This window comes from Enhydra lutris, unplaced genomic scaffold (genome assembly GCF_002288905.1).
Source record: "Enhydra lutris kenyoni isolate GAN:26980312 unplaced genomic scaffold, ASM228890v2 scaffoldscaffold57, whole genome shotgun sequence".
Taxonomy (NCBI): Eukaryota; Metazoa; Chordata; class Mammalia; order Carnivora; family Mustelidae; genus Enhydra; species Enhydra lutris.
Window position 1 is genome coordinate 11,404,460 of NW_019154141.1, and position 19,740 is coordinate 11,424,199.

A 19,740-nucleotide genomic window follows, 5' to 3' on the forward strand; every position below is an offset into this window, starting at 1 on the left:
TTGGAATACTAGTTCCCCAAAAGAGCCAACCTTAGCTCTTTGTGTTGTGTAAGCCCAGTTCTAGGGTTGACAGAAAATTACCAGGAGGAGCCAGCAGGTGTGTGACATTAGGGCCACTCCAGCCTAAATGTTACGTCAGCTTCCTCATGGCTGTCCTGTGTCCCTCTGCCTGGGGCTTCATAGGGAGCCACCGGCCACTCCGCTGACTGTCACCTTGCCTGCCTTCTAGGTGTGAAAATCCAGATACAGTCTCTCAACGGCGAGCACCTGCACATCCGGGAGTTTCACCGGGTCAAGGTGGGGGACATCGCAACCGGCATCAGCAGCCAGGTAAGGGGCAGGTACGTGCTGACTTAGAGCCCGTGTACCTGGCCGAGCCCTCTGGGAGGAAGGCTTTTGAATAAGGAGAACTGGCATGTAGGGAGTGGCTGGCTTCAGATCTCCCCCGAGGTCCCAGGGCAGGCTGGGCAGTGGCAATGGAAGGTCCTCAGGACCTACACTTGGGCCGGATGAACCTCTCGGAGTCCTCTAGGCCTTCAGGACTGCCTGCTCAGCTGGCGGGAGACCTCAGCAGGCACCTCTAGGCAGCCTCTGAGCCCCGTGCCACAGTCTCAGACTCACTGATCTGCTCCGCCCCCAGATCCCGGCCGCAGCCTTCAGCTTGGTGACCAAGGACGGGCAGCCCGTGCGCTATGACATGGAGGTGCCGGATTCGGGCATTGACCTGCACTGCACCCTGGCCCCTGACGGCAGCTTTGCCTGGAGCTGGAGGGTCAAGCACGGCCAGCTGGAGAACAGGCCCTGAGCTAGCCTCCCACCGCTGACTCCACTCCGAGGGAGGCAGCCGCCTCATCGGTGCTCGGCTCTGCCCCTGGCACCCGGGCTCAGCCTGCTCCCAGGGACCTGCCACCCCCTGGCTCAGTAGGGGGACAAGGTTGTCCCGTGCCCTGCCTGACCCCACCAGGAGAGCACCCTGTGCCCACATGGGGAGGAGGAGGGCAGCAGGAGACCACTTCCCGTAAGTGGGGAGTGAAAAGGGTCTGTTCTGCCCTGGTCCCCGTGAGCTGGCCTGACCTATTTGAATCAGTGGCCCCTTGCTGACTGTCAGGGGAGCGTAGCTTCCGGCCTGGGTCGGGAAGGAGTGGGCAAGTCCCTCAGCCTCCGAGCAGATGGGAGGCTGTCGAGTGTCTGAGGACCCACACCCAGGTCTGGTACAGGAGCGGACCAGCATCTGTACCTACCGTGGGGTGAACGCGGAGCCCTCTGACCCCCTTGTGTGGCCATCGAAGCCCCTTTTAGATCTAGGAACTTCGCCGACAGGGTCAGGGACTCCTGACGCTGGGAAGTCTTCCTAGGAGACCACGGCACAGCATCAGGGCATAGCAACATAGGTCCGGAGCCGGACTCAGCTTCCGCCAGGACCACAGGTGTCTAAGTGAAATGGTTCTCAGTCCCCAAGCACGTGTCCCGTCGCTGCTAGCCACCAGTCTCTCCCAGAGCAGCAGGCCTTGAGCTGTGGCTACAGACCCGGCATGGCCCCTGGCTCACTGGCCCTCTGCCCTCTCGGTCTGTCCGAGTGAAGGGTGGCAGGAGCCCAGCCCGCTAGGAGCTGGGCCTACAGACGGGCCTACAAGCGGGCTGTGATCCGTGTGCAAGAAAGTGGCAGGCGCTGGCGCTCCTGTCCCCTCCCGGCAGTGGCTTTAGACATCGTGCACCCCAGTTTCCTGAGACACAGCCTGGGCCTCACACTCACTCTGGCCCTGCCGTGCCCCTCTCTTCGGGGGGGCATCGCCAACCGCACTTTGCACTCTGATGACCTCAAAGCACTTTCACGGCTGCCCTCCAGGAGGGCAGGTCGGTGGCTCTGCACGCACATCAGCAGGCTGGGAGATGGGGTAAAGGGATTCGAATCTTGACCTGTCTCCATGCACATGACCCCTCAAACCTCCGGATTTCTTTAAGATGAGCCCCCCCACACCATACCCCATTACCCCAGCCCAGTCTCTTCTTCGATGGGGGGGGGCTGATCAGGACTCATGTAGCATTAATCAACTGTGAATCCTTGTGTGGGGGCTGGCTAGCCTCTGCTCCTGGAGGTGAGGGGTGTCCCCTGGGAGTTCTCCTCGGGGAGAAGCTCATCCCGGTTTCTTGCCAAAGTGGCCTCTGTCCAGCTATCCACATGAAGCCATTCTGCTCCCCAGGGAGAGACCCCCCCCCCCCCACCAGCCCCCAGCACGTGAAGAGCTGCAGCCTTTCCGTACTGCAGAGTTTGGGTGGTACTCTTTGTAAGCAATAAAGTTTGGGGTGATGACAAATGTGTTAGGCCGTGGCTGTCCCCACTCTCGCCTTCCTGCTTTCAGAACCTCAGATCCTAACAGCTGCCTCCCTGTGCCTTCTTGGTAGCATCTTCTCACTTCTGCCATTTATTTTGGGCAAGAACTGTTTACAACCCTTGAATGTGGTCACTTTTCCCACCACCCCTCCCAGTGGGCACTTCCAATCCCACTTTTGACCTATCAATTCAGACCAGTTAGGCAAGATATCCCACCCAGTGGCAGTAGGGAAGTCCCTGGCCAAACACTGCCAGGCTGAGGAGGAAAGGGCGCCAAGACCTGGGCAATGGCTGGCCGTGGAGAGGTGGGGGGTGTACCAGGAGCCTGGAATGAATACGGCCCCATCCTCTCCTGTCCCTGAGGCCTGGCTTCCAAGGAGCAGAACTGGGAGCCAGCTGAGACTCCCACCCCTGAGCTAGCAGAGATGACTTTCCAGGACAGGCGCCCTTCTGAGGATGGAAGCTACTTGGGGGAGGGGGGGGTTCACGTCGGGCTCCACACCCCCTGAAGCCTTGCTCAGGTAGCTGTGTGCACATGGGCACATGCAGACCTTGGGGTGCAGGCTGCAAGTTCGAGGTTCAGCGGCTTCCTGGAGGGGCCCTGCCCCCCAGGAAGGGGCAGGTGCTAAGGCCATCCAAGCTTACCGGTGGCGGCTCCCTCTGGGCCTGAGGGGCAGAAGAGCAGAGCAGCCCAACGTCTGCAGAGAGTGCTCTGGGTGGCTCAGCCTGCTCAGGACACCCCACAGCGGCTGCCCCGCCCACAGGTCCCGAATCCTGAGCGGGTTTGGTTTTTGTTGTTTTTTTTTTTTTACCTCTCCGTCCTTGGGGTCGGGGCAGGGACGTCACAGAGGCGGCGACATCACAGGCGCAGGCGCCCGCAGCATCTCCAGCGCCCCCCACAGCCCCCAACCAAAGAGCGCACTGGAGGCGGAGGGGCAGCAGCCACCAGCCCGCTCCCCGCCTCCCCGACAGAGCCTCGATCAGCATGGGGGTGACAGGTGGGAGCGGGCTGGCGCGTGCCCCGAGGGGCGGGGGCGGGCGGGGCGGGGATAGTGAAAGTCGGGGGTGGGGCGGGGAATCGGCCCGGGGCCCCTCCCCCTGCTCCCAAAGCCCGGGGCGCGGGGAAGGTAGGTCGACCCCAAACGTCCATGCCCTCGTCCCCAGACTGCAGCGCCCAGCCTCCGCCCTGCGCGGTGCACAGGCTTGTGCCCTGCACACGGAGTATGCTTTGGAGTAAAGGCTGCAGATTCAGCCCACTCTTGCAGGGATTCTGGGCAAACGGAAAGAATCGTGGCCTTATGCCCAGGAAACGACTCATAAATTGTCCCAAACGACTGATAACCCCAAAGTCATGTTCAGTTGTTTCTGGTTGATTGGAGCCTTTGCAGAAGGAAGCAGTTGGCTTCCACAAATACTGAGCGCCTCCTTCGTCCCTTACACTCTGCTCTGTAATAATGAGCAAAGCTGTTTGCCCCTTAGATTTCCACTGAAGTGGGGGTTTTCTTCTCGGGACCTTCTCACCCAGGAGGACGTGGGCCAGCATTTAAATTGTGCCAAGAACCAACAACTGGAGAGCAGCTTTTCCCTTTCCCAAACCCGTTGGGTGACCCACTGATGCAGACGCCTTAAATCACCCCTGTCAAATTTGGTGCATCTCTTTCAGCTTTTACTCTTGTGCTGGGCCCTGAGTTTGAGGAGTTAACAAAAAATTAAAATATGGCTAGGACAGCTAGCTGTGTTACACAGATGATGACATTGGAGAGGTGGGTTGGCCTGTCAGGGATGAGTAGGGTTTTGCCAGAGGAAAGACTTCCTAAGTAACTGAAGTGTAGCAGGTGCAAAGGCACTGAGGCACAAAAGGATCTGCTGTGCTCTGAGGGAGCTTGGGCTTGGAGCAAGGAGGGAGCTGGATACCAGGAACTGCAACAAGAGGGCAGAGGTCAGACCATACAGGATCTCTGAAGCCACTCTACAGTCTGGATGCGACCAAAGGCAGGTCACTCTGGGGTCATTAAGCAGCCCAAGTTGGAGGGAAATATGGTTGCAGTGGTCCAGCTAGAAGCCTAAAGAGATTTCAAACAACACAGTGGTTAGCATCATGGGGTTCAGAGCCAGTCATGGCACTGCTCTTAGCCCATGTGTATCCTGGGCAGTTTCCCCTTCTGTGAGAGCAGAGTCGTGACTGTTTGGGCATAAAGTGGTGAAGAGGATAGGATGTATGGGAACCACTCAGCATGGAGTGCCGGCAGGTGATCAGTGCTAGGTTTGTGTTGAGTTTGGTGTTAGGAGATGAGTAGGAGTGGGGATGGAGAAAGGGACCTATGCAAGGTCAACATCAGAGGTAAGGAGGTCAGAAGCTGGGGAAGTGAGAGGGTTCACAAATAACCAGGTTTCTAATTTGGGTGATAGAATGAAGGATTATCGGGGAGGGGGCGATTACCAGAGGGGAGGGGTTAATCATGACGCTAGTGATTAGGAAGGAAGATGGATCAGGCATGCAGGCGAGTTGGCCACACTCGAGTCTAGACACGCAGGGTATGAACTTGAGGTTAAAAATGGAGAACAAGCCACGTGGCTTGGCAGGGTGAGAGGGATGAAGAGTTCATCTCTTTGCACAGGCTTTTGCTGAGAATCCACCTTGCAGACTCTTATTTGCAGGGGATCAGAGATTCAAAGTGGCAGCCCATTGGGGACGCCTGGGTGGCTCAGTCAGTTAAGCCGCTGCCTTCGGCTCAGGTCATGATCCCAGGGTCCTGGGATCGAGTCCCAAATCGGGCTCCTTGCTCAGTGGGGGAAACTGCTTCTCTCTCTGCCTCTGCCTGCCACTCTGCCTGCTTGTGCTCTCTCTCCCTCTCTGACAAATAAATAAAATCTTTAAAAAAAAAAAAAAGTGGGCAGCCCACACAGTCTGCCCCCCCTCTGATTAAGGAATCAACAAGAGTCCTGTGCTCAAAGGTCTGCAGGGACCAGGTCTGGGCGGGGGTAACTGGAGGAGATGCCATGGGGTAGAGTCCTGAAGGTCTTCAGGAAAAAGTGAGCACTGAGTATCTTCCCAATAGAAAACAAGGGACATTTCAGGAATAGGAGACATCCAAGGTTCTGACAAGGGAGAGATCCTCCCCCTTAGGGAGAAATGTGCTATCAATGACTGGAGTTCGATCTAGAGCTCCGGAGAAGTAGGAATAAGAAATCGAGATTGGAAGGGGGCGCCTGGGTGGCTCAGTGGGTTAAACCTCTGCCTTCATCTCAGATCATGATCTCGGGGTCCTGGGATCCAGCCCCGCATTGGGCTCTCTACTCAGCGGGGAGCCTGCTTCCTCCTCTCTCTCTGCCTGCCTCTCTGCCTACTTGTGATCTCTCTCTTTCTCTCTGTCAAATAAATAAATAAAATCTTTTTAAAAAGTCTTAAAAAGAATAAAAAATAGAGATTGGAGGATCTTCTATGGTCCCAGCCATAGGCTTGGAAGTCCCAAGAGGGCACAAACTGTGTGTGTTCATCACTGTGTCCCCTAGCACAGTGTCTGGCCCTTAGTCAGGGGTTCAATATTTAATTTTTTTTTAAGATTTTATTTATTTACTTGACAGAGACAGATCACAAGTAGGCAGAGAGAGAGAGAGGAGGAAGCAGGCTCCCTGCCGAGCAGAGAGCCCAACGTGGGACTTGATCCCATGACCCTGAGATCATGACCTGAGCAGAAGGCAGAGGCTTAACACACTGAGCCACCCAGGTGCCCCAATATTTAATTTTTTTAAAGATTTTTATTTTTTTATTTTGAGAGAGACAGAGTGAGAGAGAGCATGAGAGGGGAGGTCAGAGGGAGAAGCAGACTCCCCATGGAGCTGGGAGCCCGATGTGGGACTCAATCCCAGCACTCTGGGACCATGACCTGAGCCGAAGGCAGTTGCTCAACCAACTGAGCCACTCAGGCGCCCTCAATATTTAATTTTATCAAAGAAATAGATGCATATGATTAAAGAGCCTGAAGAGCTTGATATTCAGTGATGAAAAGCAAGTATCCCCTATAACACACCACCAATCTCACTCCTCAGAGCAGCCACGATTGTTTCATTAGAACCATTTTCTGCCTAATTACCTTCTTATCTTTCTGCAAGCTCATGGACTCTTTCTTGGTTTATCAGTTTTAGATATTATCACCTTCTTGCTCTAATGGAGCCACCCTCCCCCATTCTCCCAACATCATTTTTAGATCTGCTGGTGCCTTTGTAAGTTTAATATACTTATGTCTTTATTTTTCATCACTTTAGATAATATCTTTTCATACCACACATAGTAATATGAAGTTTTTAGTGCCCTTGATTCTTCCCTTCAGCTTCTTCCCTCCCACCTCCCAATGATGCTAACCTGTATTTTTATTTTTTTAAATATCAAGGTTGGTAACATTTACATTGTCCTAAAGCCACAAATATATTTTCCAATTGATATTTATATGTTGATTCTGAAAGTTGAAAACTGGACTTACATTATTGTGACTCCTAACTACTGTTCACGGCAGAACCAGGAAAGGTATCACAGTTACCTTTTCTTTCTCTACAGCTTTTTGTTTTTCCTGGAGTTTCTAGTTGCCTTTTCCTTATGTTCTTTGGTTTTATCATACTCTTAGTTTTCACCACCCTCTACAGCTAATCAACTATTCTGTCAGGTTTTGTTTCAGAAATCTACTCTCCAGAACCCTTCATCTTTTTGCCTCTATACAGTTAAAATCCCGGAACTTAGTTGATTTCCTGGGGTGGACCCCTATTTCCTTCCTGGCTCTCTTGTTTTATACCTTTATTTTGTTTTAGCACATCCTCAAATAACTTCCTTTAAAAAAGAGGAAGTAAATTTCCTGAGTCCATCCATGTCTGAAATGATAGTTTGGCTGGATATAAACCTATAAGTTAAAAACATTTTCCTCAGAATTTTAAAGACAGCCCTTGTTGCTAACATTGCTGCCAGTATAATTGACCCCCCTCCCCTCGTAGATGACTGGTTTTTTCACTTTAGAAACATTTAAGAATTCTTTGTTCCTGGTGCAATGAACTTTGACAGAAGGATCTTTTGACATCTATCGTGCAGGGCTTTTGGTGAACCCTCTTAAGCCAATGACATCATCATTCAGCTCATGAAAATTTTTCTCTTTCCTTTTCCATGTTCTCTATTCTTTCTAGATCCTCTTTCTATAACTCAGAACTGACTGCCTCTTAATCATTTTCTCTCACATTGTCTTGATATTTTGGTTCTACTTCCTGAGAAAATTTTCTGCTATATTTTCCAAGTCTTTTTGCCAAAAGTTCTTTCTTTTCTTAATTTTTTTAAGAGCATCCTATTCTTGCTTTTTGGATGTAATACCTATTGCTAAATATCTACATCTCGGAATCTCAAGATTTTAGAGTATATTTAAAGCTCCTTTCTGTTTCCCAAATAACCTCTGGTATTATAGTCATCTTTTCTCTTGGTCTGTCAATTGCATGTGGGCAGTTTCCTCAAATGTGTCGTCATGCTTAGCTGTTCATATTTAAGAGTGAAATCATAAAAAGCTGATTTGGAGGGCTCCCGGGTGGCTCAGTGAGTTAGGCCTCTGCCTTCAGCTCAGGTCATGATCTCAGAGTCCTGGGATGGAGCCCCGCATCGGGCTCTCTGCTCAGCCGGGAGCCTGCTTCTCCCCCACCTTCTGCCTACCTATCTGCCTACTTGTGATTTCTGTCAAATAAATAAAATCTTTTTAAAAAAGCTGATTTGGAACCTGTAACTACAGGACTGATTCCCTGGCAGATGTCACTTTACGATGATCAGGCAAGAAACAGACATATCTCTGTCTGGTTCAAGAAGATCAACAAAATTGACAAATCTCTAGCCAAACTGAACAGGACAAAAAGAAAGAAGACAGAAATTACCAACATGAGAAATGAAAAAGGAGGCATCATTACAGAATCTACAGATATGAAAAGGATAACAGAATACTATAAACACCTTATGCCAATAAATTCGCCAACTTAGATGACATGGATAAGGAAACTCCAGGCCCAGGTTCACAAGCTTCACCTGTGAATTCTGCCAAACATAAGGAAGAAATTATACCAATTTTATGCAAACTCTTTCAGAAAACTGAAGAGAGAATACTTCCCAACTCATTCTATGAAACCAACATTATTCTGGTATCAAAACCTGATGAAGACAATGTAAGAAAATTATGCACCGATATACTTCATGAACCTCATGTGAGATTTCTTTCAAAAAAGTTAACAAATCAGGGGCACCCGGGTGGCTCAGTTGTTAAGCGTCTGCCTTAGGCCCAGGTCATGATCCCAGGTTCCTGGGATCGAGCCCCACATCAGGCTCCCTGCTCTGTGGGAAGCCTGCTTCTTCCTCTCCCATTCCCTCTGCTTGTGTTCCAGCTCTTGCTATCTCTCCCTCTGTCAAATAAATAAAATCTTTTTAAAGATTTTATTTTTATTTACTTATTTGAGAGAGAGAGAGAGCATGAGAGGAGAAAGGTCAGAGGGAGAAGCAGGCTCCCCACTGAGCAGGGACCCCGACACGGGACTTGATCCTGGGACTCCAGGATCATGGCCTGAGCCAAGGGCAGTCATTTAACCAACTGAGTCACCCAGGCACCCCAAATAAATAAAGTCTTTAAAAAAAATAGTTAGCAAATCAAATTCAACAATGTATAAAATGATAATACATTATGACCAGATGAAATTTATCTCAGGGATGTAAGATTGATTTTAACATTAAAAAAATAATTTATTTCACCATAAACAGAATATAAGAGAATTGTTAACAGAGTAATATATAACATTGTTTGTGTTATAGCATATTATATATATCATATAATATATTAACAGAACATAAAAGAAAAACAGGGGCACCTGCCTGGCTCAGTTGGGAGAGCATACGACTCTTACTCTGAAGGTCATGAGTTCGAGCCCCACAGTGGGTGAAGAGATACTAAAAAACAAAAGAAAAATAAAATAATATAAAAGAAAAAACATATAGTCATCTCAATAAATACAGAAAAAGCATCAGACAAAACCTAACATCTCTTCCTAACTAAAAACTAAGTGAACTAAGGGGCACCGGGTGGCTCAGTTGATTAAGTGTCCAACTCGATTTCAGGTCATGTCATGATCTCAGGGTCTTGGGATCGAGCACCATGTTGGATTCCACGCTGAACGTGGAGTCTGCTTAGGATTCTCTCCTTCCTCTATCCCTCCCTTGCCTTGTTTTCATACACGCTCTCTCTCTTTCTCTCCAAAAAAGAAATCTGTAAAAACTAAGTGAACTAGGAATAGAAGAGAACTATCCTCAATGTCATAAAGGGCATCTTTGAGGGAAAACTACAGCTAACATCATATTTAGTGGTGAAATACTGAATGCTTCTTCCCTAGATTAGGAACAAAACAACACGTCCACTCTCAATTCGATTCAGCATTGTACTGAACACTGTTCTCAGTACACTAAAGCAGAATAAGGAAATAAGAGACATCCAATTTGGAAAGGAAGAAGTAAAACTGTCTCTTGAGTCACACACATACTTTATTTTTAAGTTGTTTAAGTAATCTCTACACCCAACCCGGGGCTTGGACCCACAACCCTGAGATCAACAGTCACGTGCTCTAGCAATTGATTGAGCCAGGCGCCCTGAGTCACACACATTATTGTTTTTGTAGAGAACCTTATGGGATCTACAAAACTAAACCAAAACAAAAAACTAGCACCGATAGGATTTTAGGATGGTTACAGGATATACATTTCTATACACGCATCCAGCGGTTGGAAACAAATCATTTCACATGCTATAGAATGTCACCTGAGTCCCTGACAGAACATTCCCAAGTTGGGCACAGAAATCCCAAGCTGAGTCAACCTCAGACTTTTGCTTCCACCCCTCCAGTGCCACGATGAGGCTCACACCTAATATTTTCTCTTCCTATCCACACCCCATTCTGTTCATGGAAGGGTTTAGGCAATGGGTGTCGATTAGATTGTTGAGGGAAAATTTGCAAGCGAGCAAAGGAAGGCACTGAGGCGAGAGGCCTGGAGAAAAGCAGCACTGGGGGCAGATGGAGCTAGAAATGAAGATAGACGTGAAGGAAGCCAATGGAACATGGCAGTCAAGTTGGTGGAAGGGTCCAGAGACCACTGAGCCAGCTCTTAGGAGCCTGACCGTGGTAGTACGCTCCTAGCCCAGCCATGCAGCTGATCCAAGAGGCCCAGGCCCAGGAGGAACATGGATGTCGCAAATCCCAGACACAGAAACAGCCTCTACATCTCTAGAAGGAGGCCAGGGCACACTGATCCTTTGGATATAATCCTGGGAGCGATTCTTCTCAACCAGAGCCAAGGCCATCATTTCCTGCCACACTCCAGGCTCAGGGAGATCCGGCTTTCCCACTGCCATGACCAATCCACCATCGACCCCCATCTACCACCCTGGGGAGCATGGGAGAATGGGACAGCCTGGTGCCCCACCCCCCCAACCCCAGATAATGAAAAAGAAGCATCTTCAGTAAAAGATACAAGCTCCAGGGAGGCGACTGGGGTGCAGAAACCTTCCCCAAGGCTATGCTCAACCTCTTCTTCAGAGAGGGATGGGAACACTGCAGTCAGCATCCCCACAGATCGAATGCCGGGGGCGAAAATTCCCCAGGTGGGTGACCCCAGGATGAGAAGCCTGGAGGAGAGGAAGGACTTCAGGGCAGAAGGGGCCAGGATTAGGGAGAGTGCCAGATCTGAAGCCTGGCCAGAGAAGAGAGAGGAAAGGGGGCCAAGGACCAGGAATGGATGGGTTCTTAGGGGTCCCCACCCAGTTACAGACGCCTCATAGGGTAGCACGTGGGGCAGGGGAGTGAAGAGTTTTCAAATCTGCATCCAGCTCCTGGTGTTGGCAACCCTCGGCTGAGGGACCTTGGGCAAATGAACTTCTTGTCATTTTTTGTGTTGAATCAATGAGATAAAGCACAGAATGTGCCCAACCCGTTGCCTGGCTAGCAGCCCTCAAGAAACAGCAGTGAAACCTGTTAGCATCCGTCCTCGGGGAGAAGGGTGATGGATTAGGGAGAGTGAAAGGAAAGGCAAATTCTAGCACAGAGGGGAGCAGATGTGGAGGGCAGGGCTGGTGACGCTGGAGAGAGGAGGGAGCAAGGGGCAGGATGGGAGAGGCGGTGGTGAATGGGCTGAGATGCAGGACAGGGAGGGAGGGAGGGGGTAACTAGAGCAGTACCACCTGCCCAGGGTTCCAGAATGCCCCAGAGACATCTCCCCCTGCAGCTCCTCGGCCCTCACCTCCTTCTCCCTGCCAGGTGCCAATGGATTCCCCTGCTGTGGCAAGGAGTCAGTGGACATTGTGGAGACGCAGTGAGAACCAGTCCCTCACCCTCCAGGACCACCAACCCTTACCCCCTGCCACCACTGCCAAGCTTTCATATACCACCCCCCCCAACCCAAGATCTCCCTCCATCTTGCTTCTTTCCAATATCTCCTCAAGGGCAGTGTTGGGGGGGGAGGGGAATCCTACCACCCCCCCTTCTGCTACTGTGTCCAGCCTCTGACATTAATGAAGGACTGAGGGGTGGTGGGGTACACTCGGGGACATGGATGGGAACTGAGCTCTTCTGGTTGCCTTGCTCTGAGTAGAGTGGCCTGAGGTGAGGGGGAACCCGAAGCCTGAGGAAGGAGAGGGAGGCACAGGGGCTGAGCACTGAAGGGAAGGACCGCGCTAGCAGCACATGGCCAACAAGAGCTGAGGGGAGCCTCCACACACACCCCTGCCTTTGAGATCTGCCAGGCTGTGGTTGGGCAGCTCAGGAGGAGGGCGTCACCCTGGGCTTCTCCCTCTGTTGGGAGCCGCCTTCTGGGCACCAGTCCTCCCGGGGGAGCTCACTGGCTCATGGGAATACTTGATCAGAAGGAAGAATCCTGGGCCTCACCTCCAGCTGACTGGATCCCTCTTTGGGGTAGGGGCTCTCCAGGCACCTCCCAAACTCACTAAAGATAGAGAATGTTGCTCCAGAATTCTTGGTGGGTGCAGGGACTGTGAGGGAAATGGATGAGCTGCGGGGGTCTTGCCAGCCTCTGTACAGGAGAGGGAATCTTGAGGGCCCCAGAGACCTCCATTCCCCCCTAAAACCACCCCACCCACCCCCCGGAAGCCTGTCATCCATTCTGTCCCCTTCTTTCGTAGCAGTGACCTAAACCAACAGCAGCCGTTCGAAGAGGAAGAGGAGATCGAGGTAACCGTGGGAAGGAGCGCCTCTTAGGGGGAGGTGGGAGGTAAGAGGCTGGACTCCTTAGGGCCCGTCTTCTCGAAATCCTTGCCAATCGTGGGAGCCTACACCAGGCCATGCTGGTGCCCTCGTTCCCACCTACCCTCACCAGCACCCCACACTGTCTCCCTGCCCCAGGTGGGTCTCTGCAAAAGGGACCAGGAGGGGAGGAAGGCTCAGGAGAGGGGGACAGAGACTTGGTCCCAGAAGGACCTCAGGGCCAGGGGCCTCTTCAGCTTCAGTTGAAACTTTTCAGCTGGAGAAAGAATTGCTGGAACTGGAGTGCACTCACAAAGTGGACCTGGACATAGAGCACGAACTAGAGCAGGAACTAGAGCGGGAACTAGAGCTGGAGACGGAGCTGGAGCCGGAGCTGGAGCTGGAGCTGGAGCCAGAACTGGAGCCAGAGCCGGAGCCGGAGCCGGAGCCGGAGCCAGAGCCGGAGCCTGAGCCGGAGCCTGAGCCCAGGGACCCCGAGCAGCCGGAGTCTAGGACAGAGTCCCTCCAGCCCCACACGCCGCGGCACACCAGCCTCTGGAGTTTGAGGTCGCATTCTAGCTACGTGAGTTTGCCAGAGGAGGACCAGGCGTCCACCAACCATCGCTCTATCCGTGTGCAGACCTCTAACCATCTCTTCTGGGCAGACAAACACATCCAGGCCTCAGAACACAGCCTGCGGCGGGCGATCAGCAATAACACAGGTAAGACCACTAGCTGTCAGGACCAGGAGTCTGACCTCGAGGACGCCTGTGTGTGCTGCACAAAGCAAATCGAAAACCCCAGTGCCCAGCCAGCGCCGCCCGCCGCCGACTCCCAGCAGCCATCAAACCCCCCACCGCCCTCCTCCAGTCCCTCACTGGGCATTGACCTGGCCGATCTGGTCAACTTTGCCTCTTCCTTGGCCGTGGCCTCCTCCAGCAAGATGGACTTGCCCAACTTGGAGCACATGATCAAAGTTCTGCCTCAGAAGGCCGAGGCACCTTCTACAGATCCCGCCCCCCAGCTGGTGACGGACCAGCCAGAGAAGGAAAAGCTCCCTAAGGACTTGCTGGAGAAATCTCTGGAAACTGAGGAGTCACAGAAAGCTTGGAAGCAGGAAGACAAGAACTTCTTCCGCCCTTACCTGGATTTCAGCAAGCCGGGGATCAAGAGGGCCACCATAAAAGGAGAAGTGCAGCTTCTCCAGCAGCCGGCCAGGTCCCCTCCTCCTAAAGGAGCCGTGAAGGGGTAAGTGAGTCTGGCCCCCAGCTTCCCGCAAAGGGGGTGTGCTGGGATGTGTGGGTGGGCCCACTCCTCATGCAGCTGGGTAGGGGTGGGGAAATGGAACGAGGGGCTAGGGAGGGGACGGGGACGGGGTGGGCTGTGATGTCTCAAACTCAGTGACCTCATAAAGGCTGCTGGAAACAAGGTTCCGGTGGACTGAGGGGCAGAGCCAAGGCCAGGGCTGGAGGAGGCCCGGGGACCATGGAGGGTGAGCACTTCTGGGCCCAGGCAAGGACTAGCATTCTAGCATTAGGAAGCTCAGTCCCCCAGAAGGCAGGTGGCCTCACCTTCATGGGCCATGCTCCGGCTAGCCTCTGTCCCACTGAGGACTCGATGGCCCAGGGCCCAGGATGCCTCCTTGGAGCAGAATGTGAGGGGAACAGTGCTCTCCAGCACCCCTGGCTTCCTGGTGATGAATGGACATAACAGAGAGCCAGCCTGCCCAACCGCGTGCTACAGGAAGAGGCTCTCTTACCCCCCCACCCCCAGGCCCTCCTTGCAGAGGCGTCTGGGTTCAGCCCCCTCCCCGACCCTGCCACTGGGGCCCAAGTGACACTCTCTCTTTTGCGTTGCAGCTCGGTGCCAGGAACCAGGAAAGGGAGTCCATTATTGCTGAAAATCCATTTTAAGATGTCGTCCCCCACTTCCCCAATGAAATGACTAGACAAAACCAGTAAAAGCCTCCAGTGCTGGCCCCCCGGCTCAGACTTTTTGTGCAAATGCTCCCGGACTAGTGAGCTCACGTGGCTGCGGCGTCCTGATCTCAATTTCTTAAGGATGCCGCCCTCCATGGGTTTTTTTCTTTCAAGACTTTATTTCAATTCTAGTTAGTTAACCCGTCCTGTAGTACTCGTTTCAACCCACCCCTATTTTTTTAGCTGCCCCAGCCCACCTGCCCACCCTGTCCCTGAGGGCTCTGCCAGCCCTATTTGGCCCCTCCTCACTCCCTTCCAGAACTCTCAGCCAGTGGCAGAGACTCATGACCCTGTCTGAGGCTTCAGGTGTCTTTTCTTTTCTTTTTTTTTTTTTAAGATTTTATTTATTTATTTGACAGACAGAGATCACAAGTAAGCAGAGAAGCAGGCAGAGAGAAAGGGGGACGCAGGCTCCCTGCTGAGCAGAGAGCCCAATGCGGGGCTTGATCCCAGGATCCTGGGATCATGACCTGAGCTGAAAGCAGAGGCTTTAACCCACTGAACCACCCAGGCGCTCCGTCTTTTCTTTCTTTCTTTTTTTTTTTTTTAAGATTTTATTTATTTATTTGACAGACAGAGATCACAAGTAGGCAGAGGCAGGCGGGGGAGGGGTGGGAGCAGGTTCCTTGCTGAGCAGAGAGCCCAATGCTGGGCTCAATCCCAGAACCCTGAGACCATGAACTGAAGGCAGAGGCTTAACTCACTGAGGCCCTTAGGCGCCCCAAGTCTTCCGGTGTCTTAGGTCATGAAGTGGGTCTTCCTCTTGGCCTGAAGCCAGGGACATTTTGGGATCATCTTTGGAGAGGGCCTCTGGGGGGTGGTCTGGCCAGGTGAGGAGGCAAGTCTGAAAGGAATTCTTCCCACTTCTGTCCACAGCGAGGGCCTGGTATGGGGAATGGACAGTGCCCAGGGCCTTAAAGGAGGGGAAGAGATAAGCCAAAGGACTGCCCCTCCAGGGGCCACACAGCCTTGAGCTACAAGTATCTCAAAATGTAGGGGCGAGCCTGAATGTAATGGTGTACTTCCCTGTGCAACCCAGACACACTTACACACGTATACACCTACCCTCTGCTGACTCACGCACCACGCGGGCACGCACAGACACACATTCACTCACAAGACAGTTCCACACTGGCCATGTGCACAAGCACACATCAACACACTTGCCTGTGCGCCAGACACGTGTACTAAACATGCACGTGAATGCACAAGCCTTCCCACGTTGAGGGAGGACAGGCAATGTGGGAGAGCTGGCAGCAAAGGGGGGAAGGGAATTCAGAATGTGGGAAGGGACGCGGGTGTGAAAAGGGAAGAAGGGGAAGGGAGAGCCTCGCTTGGGCCCCGTCAGCCTCCGGACCCACCAGCACTAAGGCTCCAGGTGAAGACCCAGCCTTGCTGATCCTTAGAAGCCTGCCCACCCAGGCCCTAGGAGGGTGGGATTAGGAAGGGATGAACAGCTGGGAATGGGCCAGGGCCAATGGGGGGGGGGGGGGGGTGCGCGTGGGGGGTGCGGAGACTGAAAAGAGGAAGGAGGAGGAGATATGGAGGTGAGTATCTGGGGAGCGGCTGGGCTGTTGGAAGCATCTTCTTGGAGTATTTTGTGAACTGTGGTTTGTAAATTTGCATGGTTTGGAAGAGGAGACCCTTCCCCGCCAGGAGACCTGGGGTAAGGTGGGAGTGGGCCCCAGCCGACTGTACCCCTCCTTCCCATGCCCTCACTTCCGGACTCTAAGGCCTTCTTCTCCCTGGGCCTCTGTCAGCCTATGTTAGCGTCTGGAGTGCAGTAGCAAATTCAGATGCCTTAAGGGGAGCAGAAACTGAAGTGTAAGGCAGCAGGCCCCCACCCCCTGCCAGAAGAATCGGGCCTGTGGCGAGGGACAGAGTGCCCCGCTGCCAACAGCTGCTAAAACAAACCTAGGGGCTGAGGGGCCGGGGCACTGGACCAGCCTCAAGTCTGCGACTCCGCCTTTCAGGCAGCCGAAGGCAGAAGACCAAGAGATCCCCGACGTTGGCACAGGGAACGTACAGGTAACCGGGCTGGCAAAGGGTCTGCTGGGACAAGCTACTGTCCGCAGAATCCCCCTGTGGGCACAGGCTGGTGTGGGGGTCCTGGGAGAAGGTAGAGCTGAGCCTGAGCCCCCACACGCCTGGTCCCAGGGCCCTCCTCCTCCCCTCCTAGTCTGAGCACTCAGGCAGGCCGGCCCCTCACCCCTGTCGTCTTCTGCCTCCAAGGTCCCCACAGCAGCCTCGAAGACTGCCCACACAGGACCCAGGAGGGGAGCAGGGCTGCAGGACACAGAAGGGGAGGCCTCAGCAGCCCGCTCCCCCACTGAGCCCAAGGGAGCCCGCATCCATCAAAGGCGTAGGGGCCGAGCAGTGCTCCCAAAGGCCCAGGGAGTTCAAGCGCCTTGCAGCTGCCAGCTCAGTGCGGTCAGGCTCCGGGTCTCAGCGGTAAGGGCAGGGAACAGAGACCAGGTCCAAGGTGCGGGGTTTGGGGTAAGGCCTGCCAGGCCCCGGCATCTTTCTGCAGCAGGTGCAAAGTCCTTTCCACCCTCTTCCTCCTGAATCAGCTCTGCAGAGGAGAGCCTGCTGCCCCTGACAGCCCGACTGCTGGCAGGTGAGGCCCGGGGACCGGGAGCGGAGGAGAATAGGGGGGTGCTCCCGGCAGAACGACAAGGGGTGTCCTCCCCAGAGACTGGGGTTGTTGTGAGAAGTTGGTGATCATGTAACTCTCCCTCAATGCCAGTCTAACTGGCTAATCTTTACAATTCCAGGGCTCACTGATGTGTGTGTGTGTGTGTGTGTGTGTGTGTGATGGGTGGATGGACTGCACAAATGAAAGATGAAAGAGGGAGGAAGGAAATTGGGAGAGAGGGTGGGGAAAAATAATCTGAGTTCCCTGCTCCCCCCCAGAGTCTGGAGCTGTGGGGTCTACGTTTGGGGGCCCCAAAGCCACGGTACCGCTGGCGGGGGCCCGTTGAAGCAGTCATTTCACCCACCACCAGTGATCTTCAGCTCCTGCTCCCTGCCAGATGCCAGCCGGGCTCCGTGAGCCTCTGAGCACTGAGCCCCAGAGCCGGAGTCCGAAGCCCAGCACTGCCCAGTCTACTGGTGGTGTGACCTTGACATAAATGCTGAATGTCCAGACATGAGTCTTGGACCTGAGACTTTAATGGGGACTTGACAAGGGCCAACACAGCAGCCACTGCTGTTCTTAAATGTTCTCATGCCCCCGCGGTGGGAATGACCCAAGTCCTTAGTCCCGTTACGAGCTGGAGTGGGCGGACGTCCCGGCCCCTGCGTGCCGTCCCCCTTGCTGCCTGCCTCCCTCCCCGCCCACAGCGTTCCAGGAGATCTTCAAACTGTTCAGCTCCGGCCCGACAGGCTCTGTGGACATGCGCAGCATGAAAGCCACCCTGCGCAATGTGGGCATCCAGCTGAGCCCACAGGAGATGTGCGAGGCCCTGCAGCAGGCAGACTTGGATGGTGGGCGCCCCCCATCCCTGGCCTTTTGTCCTCCCTCACTTCTAGCCCCGGACAAGGTCTCCTTTGCCCACAGAATCCCCAGCCCAGTCCTGTTTTAGAGTTTCCTCTTCCAGGAAGCCTGCTCTGATCAACACACCTATCCCATAGCCCTAAGCCTTTCTGCTGTGTTAATCCTCGTGACTGGGGGAATCCCCCAAGGCAAGGGCTATTTCTCCCCCATTCCACCTGGGTTGACATTTGCCTGGAGGTGGGACTGGATTCTCTAGTGTCTGGAAGGAGCTGCAGACACACCCCTAAAGCACATGCAGAGTGAGCCTTCTGCGGGGGGGAAGGCACCGCCAGTGCCCCTTCCTCTCTCTGTCTCCCCAGGTGATGGAACCGTAAGCTTCAAAGACTTCCTGGGTGTCCTCACGGACAGCTACCGCCTGGCTCAGTGCTTGGGTGAGGGGCTAGGCTGGTGGGGGTGGGAAGGGTCCGGACCAGGGGAAGCTCCTCTTCACATGCCCCCCCAACCCCGATCTCTGTCCCCAGGCCACGTGAGGAACAGCCAGTTCTGGGACCCCCAGGGCCTGCAAACCCTGTTCTTAGAGATGCTGTTCAAGCTGATGAACCAGGGCTTCCTGCCTCACAGGGTGGTGCAGGAAGTGATGAGGTAGGCCCATGTCCCCAGCTTCAGGACCCAGGATGGGGGAGCACTTGCTGCCCCCTGCAGGGGTCCCCTGAGGGAGACGGGAGCCCTGAATGCTGGGTCAGTTTCCTGTGGCCTCCTGTCCTGAGCTGGTTTCCCCACCTGTGAGATGGAGAAGACTGGGGGAGGCGGTGTCTGACGAGGCTGCCCCCCACTTGTCCCCTCAAGCTACTACACCAAGAAGCAGCGGGCTCTGCGGCTGAACCCCGGCTGGAAGGGCGGGTCCCGAGGGCGCAGCAGCGCGGGGCGCCCTCACGTGGGCCTCACCTTCTTCTGCCAGGCCGCGCGTCTCAGCGGCCTCTCCAGCGCCGAGCTGGAGCGCTCCCTGCACAGACTACACAAAGCGGGTGCGCCCTGGGCCAGGCGGGGACCCGGCAGAGGGGGGACCCTCCCTCAGGGACCTGCTGTCCGGAATAAGCCTCTCCTTTTCCTCCCACCGGCTTCCCCGGGCCAGGTGCGCACAGCCCCTACTCTCAGATACCTAACTTGGCCGTGTGGACACCCCCAGAAGACGGGATGTGGCACCGAGTCCCGCGCCCCAATGTCCGACTTCCCAAGTCCTGCCACTCCAGCCGCCACAAGCTCGCGCCCACCCAGAGGTCGCTTAGCCCGGGTGAGAGCAGAGCGAGGGGGCGGGGCGGGGCAGACAGGGGAGGGGCAGGCACTGCGTGCGAGCCGACTCCAGGACACCGAGAGGAGGCCGCGGAGTAACCTGGGATCATGCAGGGACGTGACCAAGGCTGGGGCCGAGTCTCAGGAGGCGGAGACGGGGCGGGGCGCGTCGACAGGAGGACTGAGGTGGGGCTAATCCGGAGTCTCAGAAGGGGAGCTGCCGGCTTGATCCTCCCCACAACCCCTCTGCCCTCCCACAGAGTTCGTGGGCCAGCCACTAGACTATCTGCGCCCCTCGAAGATGATTCCTTCCCCCCCAACTCTAGTGCAGAAGCAGCCCTACTCCCCTTCGCCAGCCTGTTTGCAGAAACCTGCTATGAAAAAGTAAAGCATTT

At 54.1% G+C, this 19,740-nt stretch overlaps 3 protein-coding genes across 4 annotated transcripts in view; all 3 read left to right on the forward strand.

The window, feature by feature from the left end:
• Nucleotides 1–2,315, forward strand: part of LOC111158123 (mitogen-activated protein kinase kinase kinase 14) — a 42,997-nt gene extending 40,682 nt beyond the window's left edge. The window contains exons 15-16 of one of the 2 annotated variants that reach the window (XM_022519988.1): nt 230–330; nt 641–2,315. In XM_022519988.1, the coding sequence (XP_022375696.1) occupies nt 230–330; nt 641–805 (266 nt within the window). In that variant the 3' untranslated portion in view covers nt 806–2,315. The remainder of the gene's footprint in view (nt 1–229; nt 331–640) is intronic. The other variant, XM_022519990.1, reaches the window with a different exon arrangement.
• Nucleotides 2,316–3,317: 1,002 nt separating this feature from the next.
• On the forward strand, nt 3,318–14,524 carry LOC111158058 (spermatogenesis associated 32). The gene is made up of 5 exons (XM_022519852.1): nt 3,318–3,330; nt 11,639–11,693; nt 12,520–12,568; nt 12,858–13,828; nt 14,440–14,524. The coding sequence occupies exons 1-5, from the start codon at nt 3,318–3,320 to the stop codon at nt 14,522–14,524; spliced, it is 1,173 nt and encodes a 390-aa protein (XP_022375560.1).
• Nucleotides 14,525–16,268: 1,744 nt separating this feature from the next.
• On the forward strand, nt 16,269–19,733 carry LOC111158059 (EF-hand calcium-binding domain-containing protein 3-like). The gene is made up of 10 exons (XM_022519853.1): nt 16,269–16,314; nt 16,533–16,587; nt 16,792–17,010; nt 17,130–17,176; nt 17,902–18,045; nt 18,415–18,486; nt 18,577–18,697; nt 18,902–19,080; nt 19,188–19,346; nt 19,606–19,733. Exons 1-10 carry the CDS (start codon nt 16,269–16,271, stop codon nt 19,731–19,733), a joined length of 1,170 nt encoding a protein of 389 aa, XP_022375561.1.
• Nucleotides 19,734–19,740: the final 7 nt, after the last annotated feature.

What these genes read in the sequence shown, in the direction of transcription:
- LOC111158059 (XM_022519853.1), top strand. Translation starts at nt 16,269, where the DNA reads ATGCCCTCACTTCCGGACTCTAAGGCCTTCTTCTCCCTGGGCCTCT. An exon ending in TTGGCACAGGGAACGTACAG is followed by an intron (nt 16,588 to 16,791) that starts GTAACCGGGCTG and finishes TCTGCCTCCAAG; the next exon opens with GTCCCCACAGCAGCCTCGAA. An exon ending in GCACAGACTACACAAAGCGG is followed by an intron (nt 19,081 to 19,187) that starts GTGCGCCCTGGG and finishes TCCCCGGGCCAG; the next exon opens with GTGCGCACAGCCCCTACTCT.
- LOC111158058 (XM_022519852.1), top strand. An exon ending in GTGGACATTGTGGAGACGCA is followed by an intron (nt 11,694 to 12,519) that starts GTGAGAACCAGT and finishes CTTCTTTCGTAG; the next exon opens with CAGTGACCTAAACCAACAGC. An exon ending in AAGAGGAAGAGGAGATCGAG is followed by an intron (nt 12,569 to 12,857) that starts GTAACCGTGGGA and finishes GAAACTTTTCAG; the next exon opens with CTGGAGAAAGAATTGCTGGA.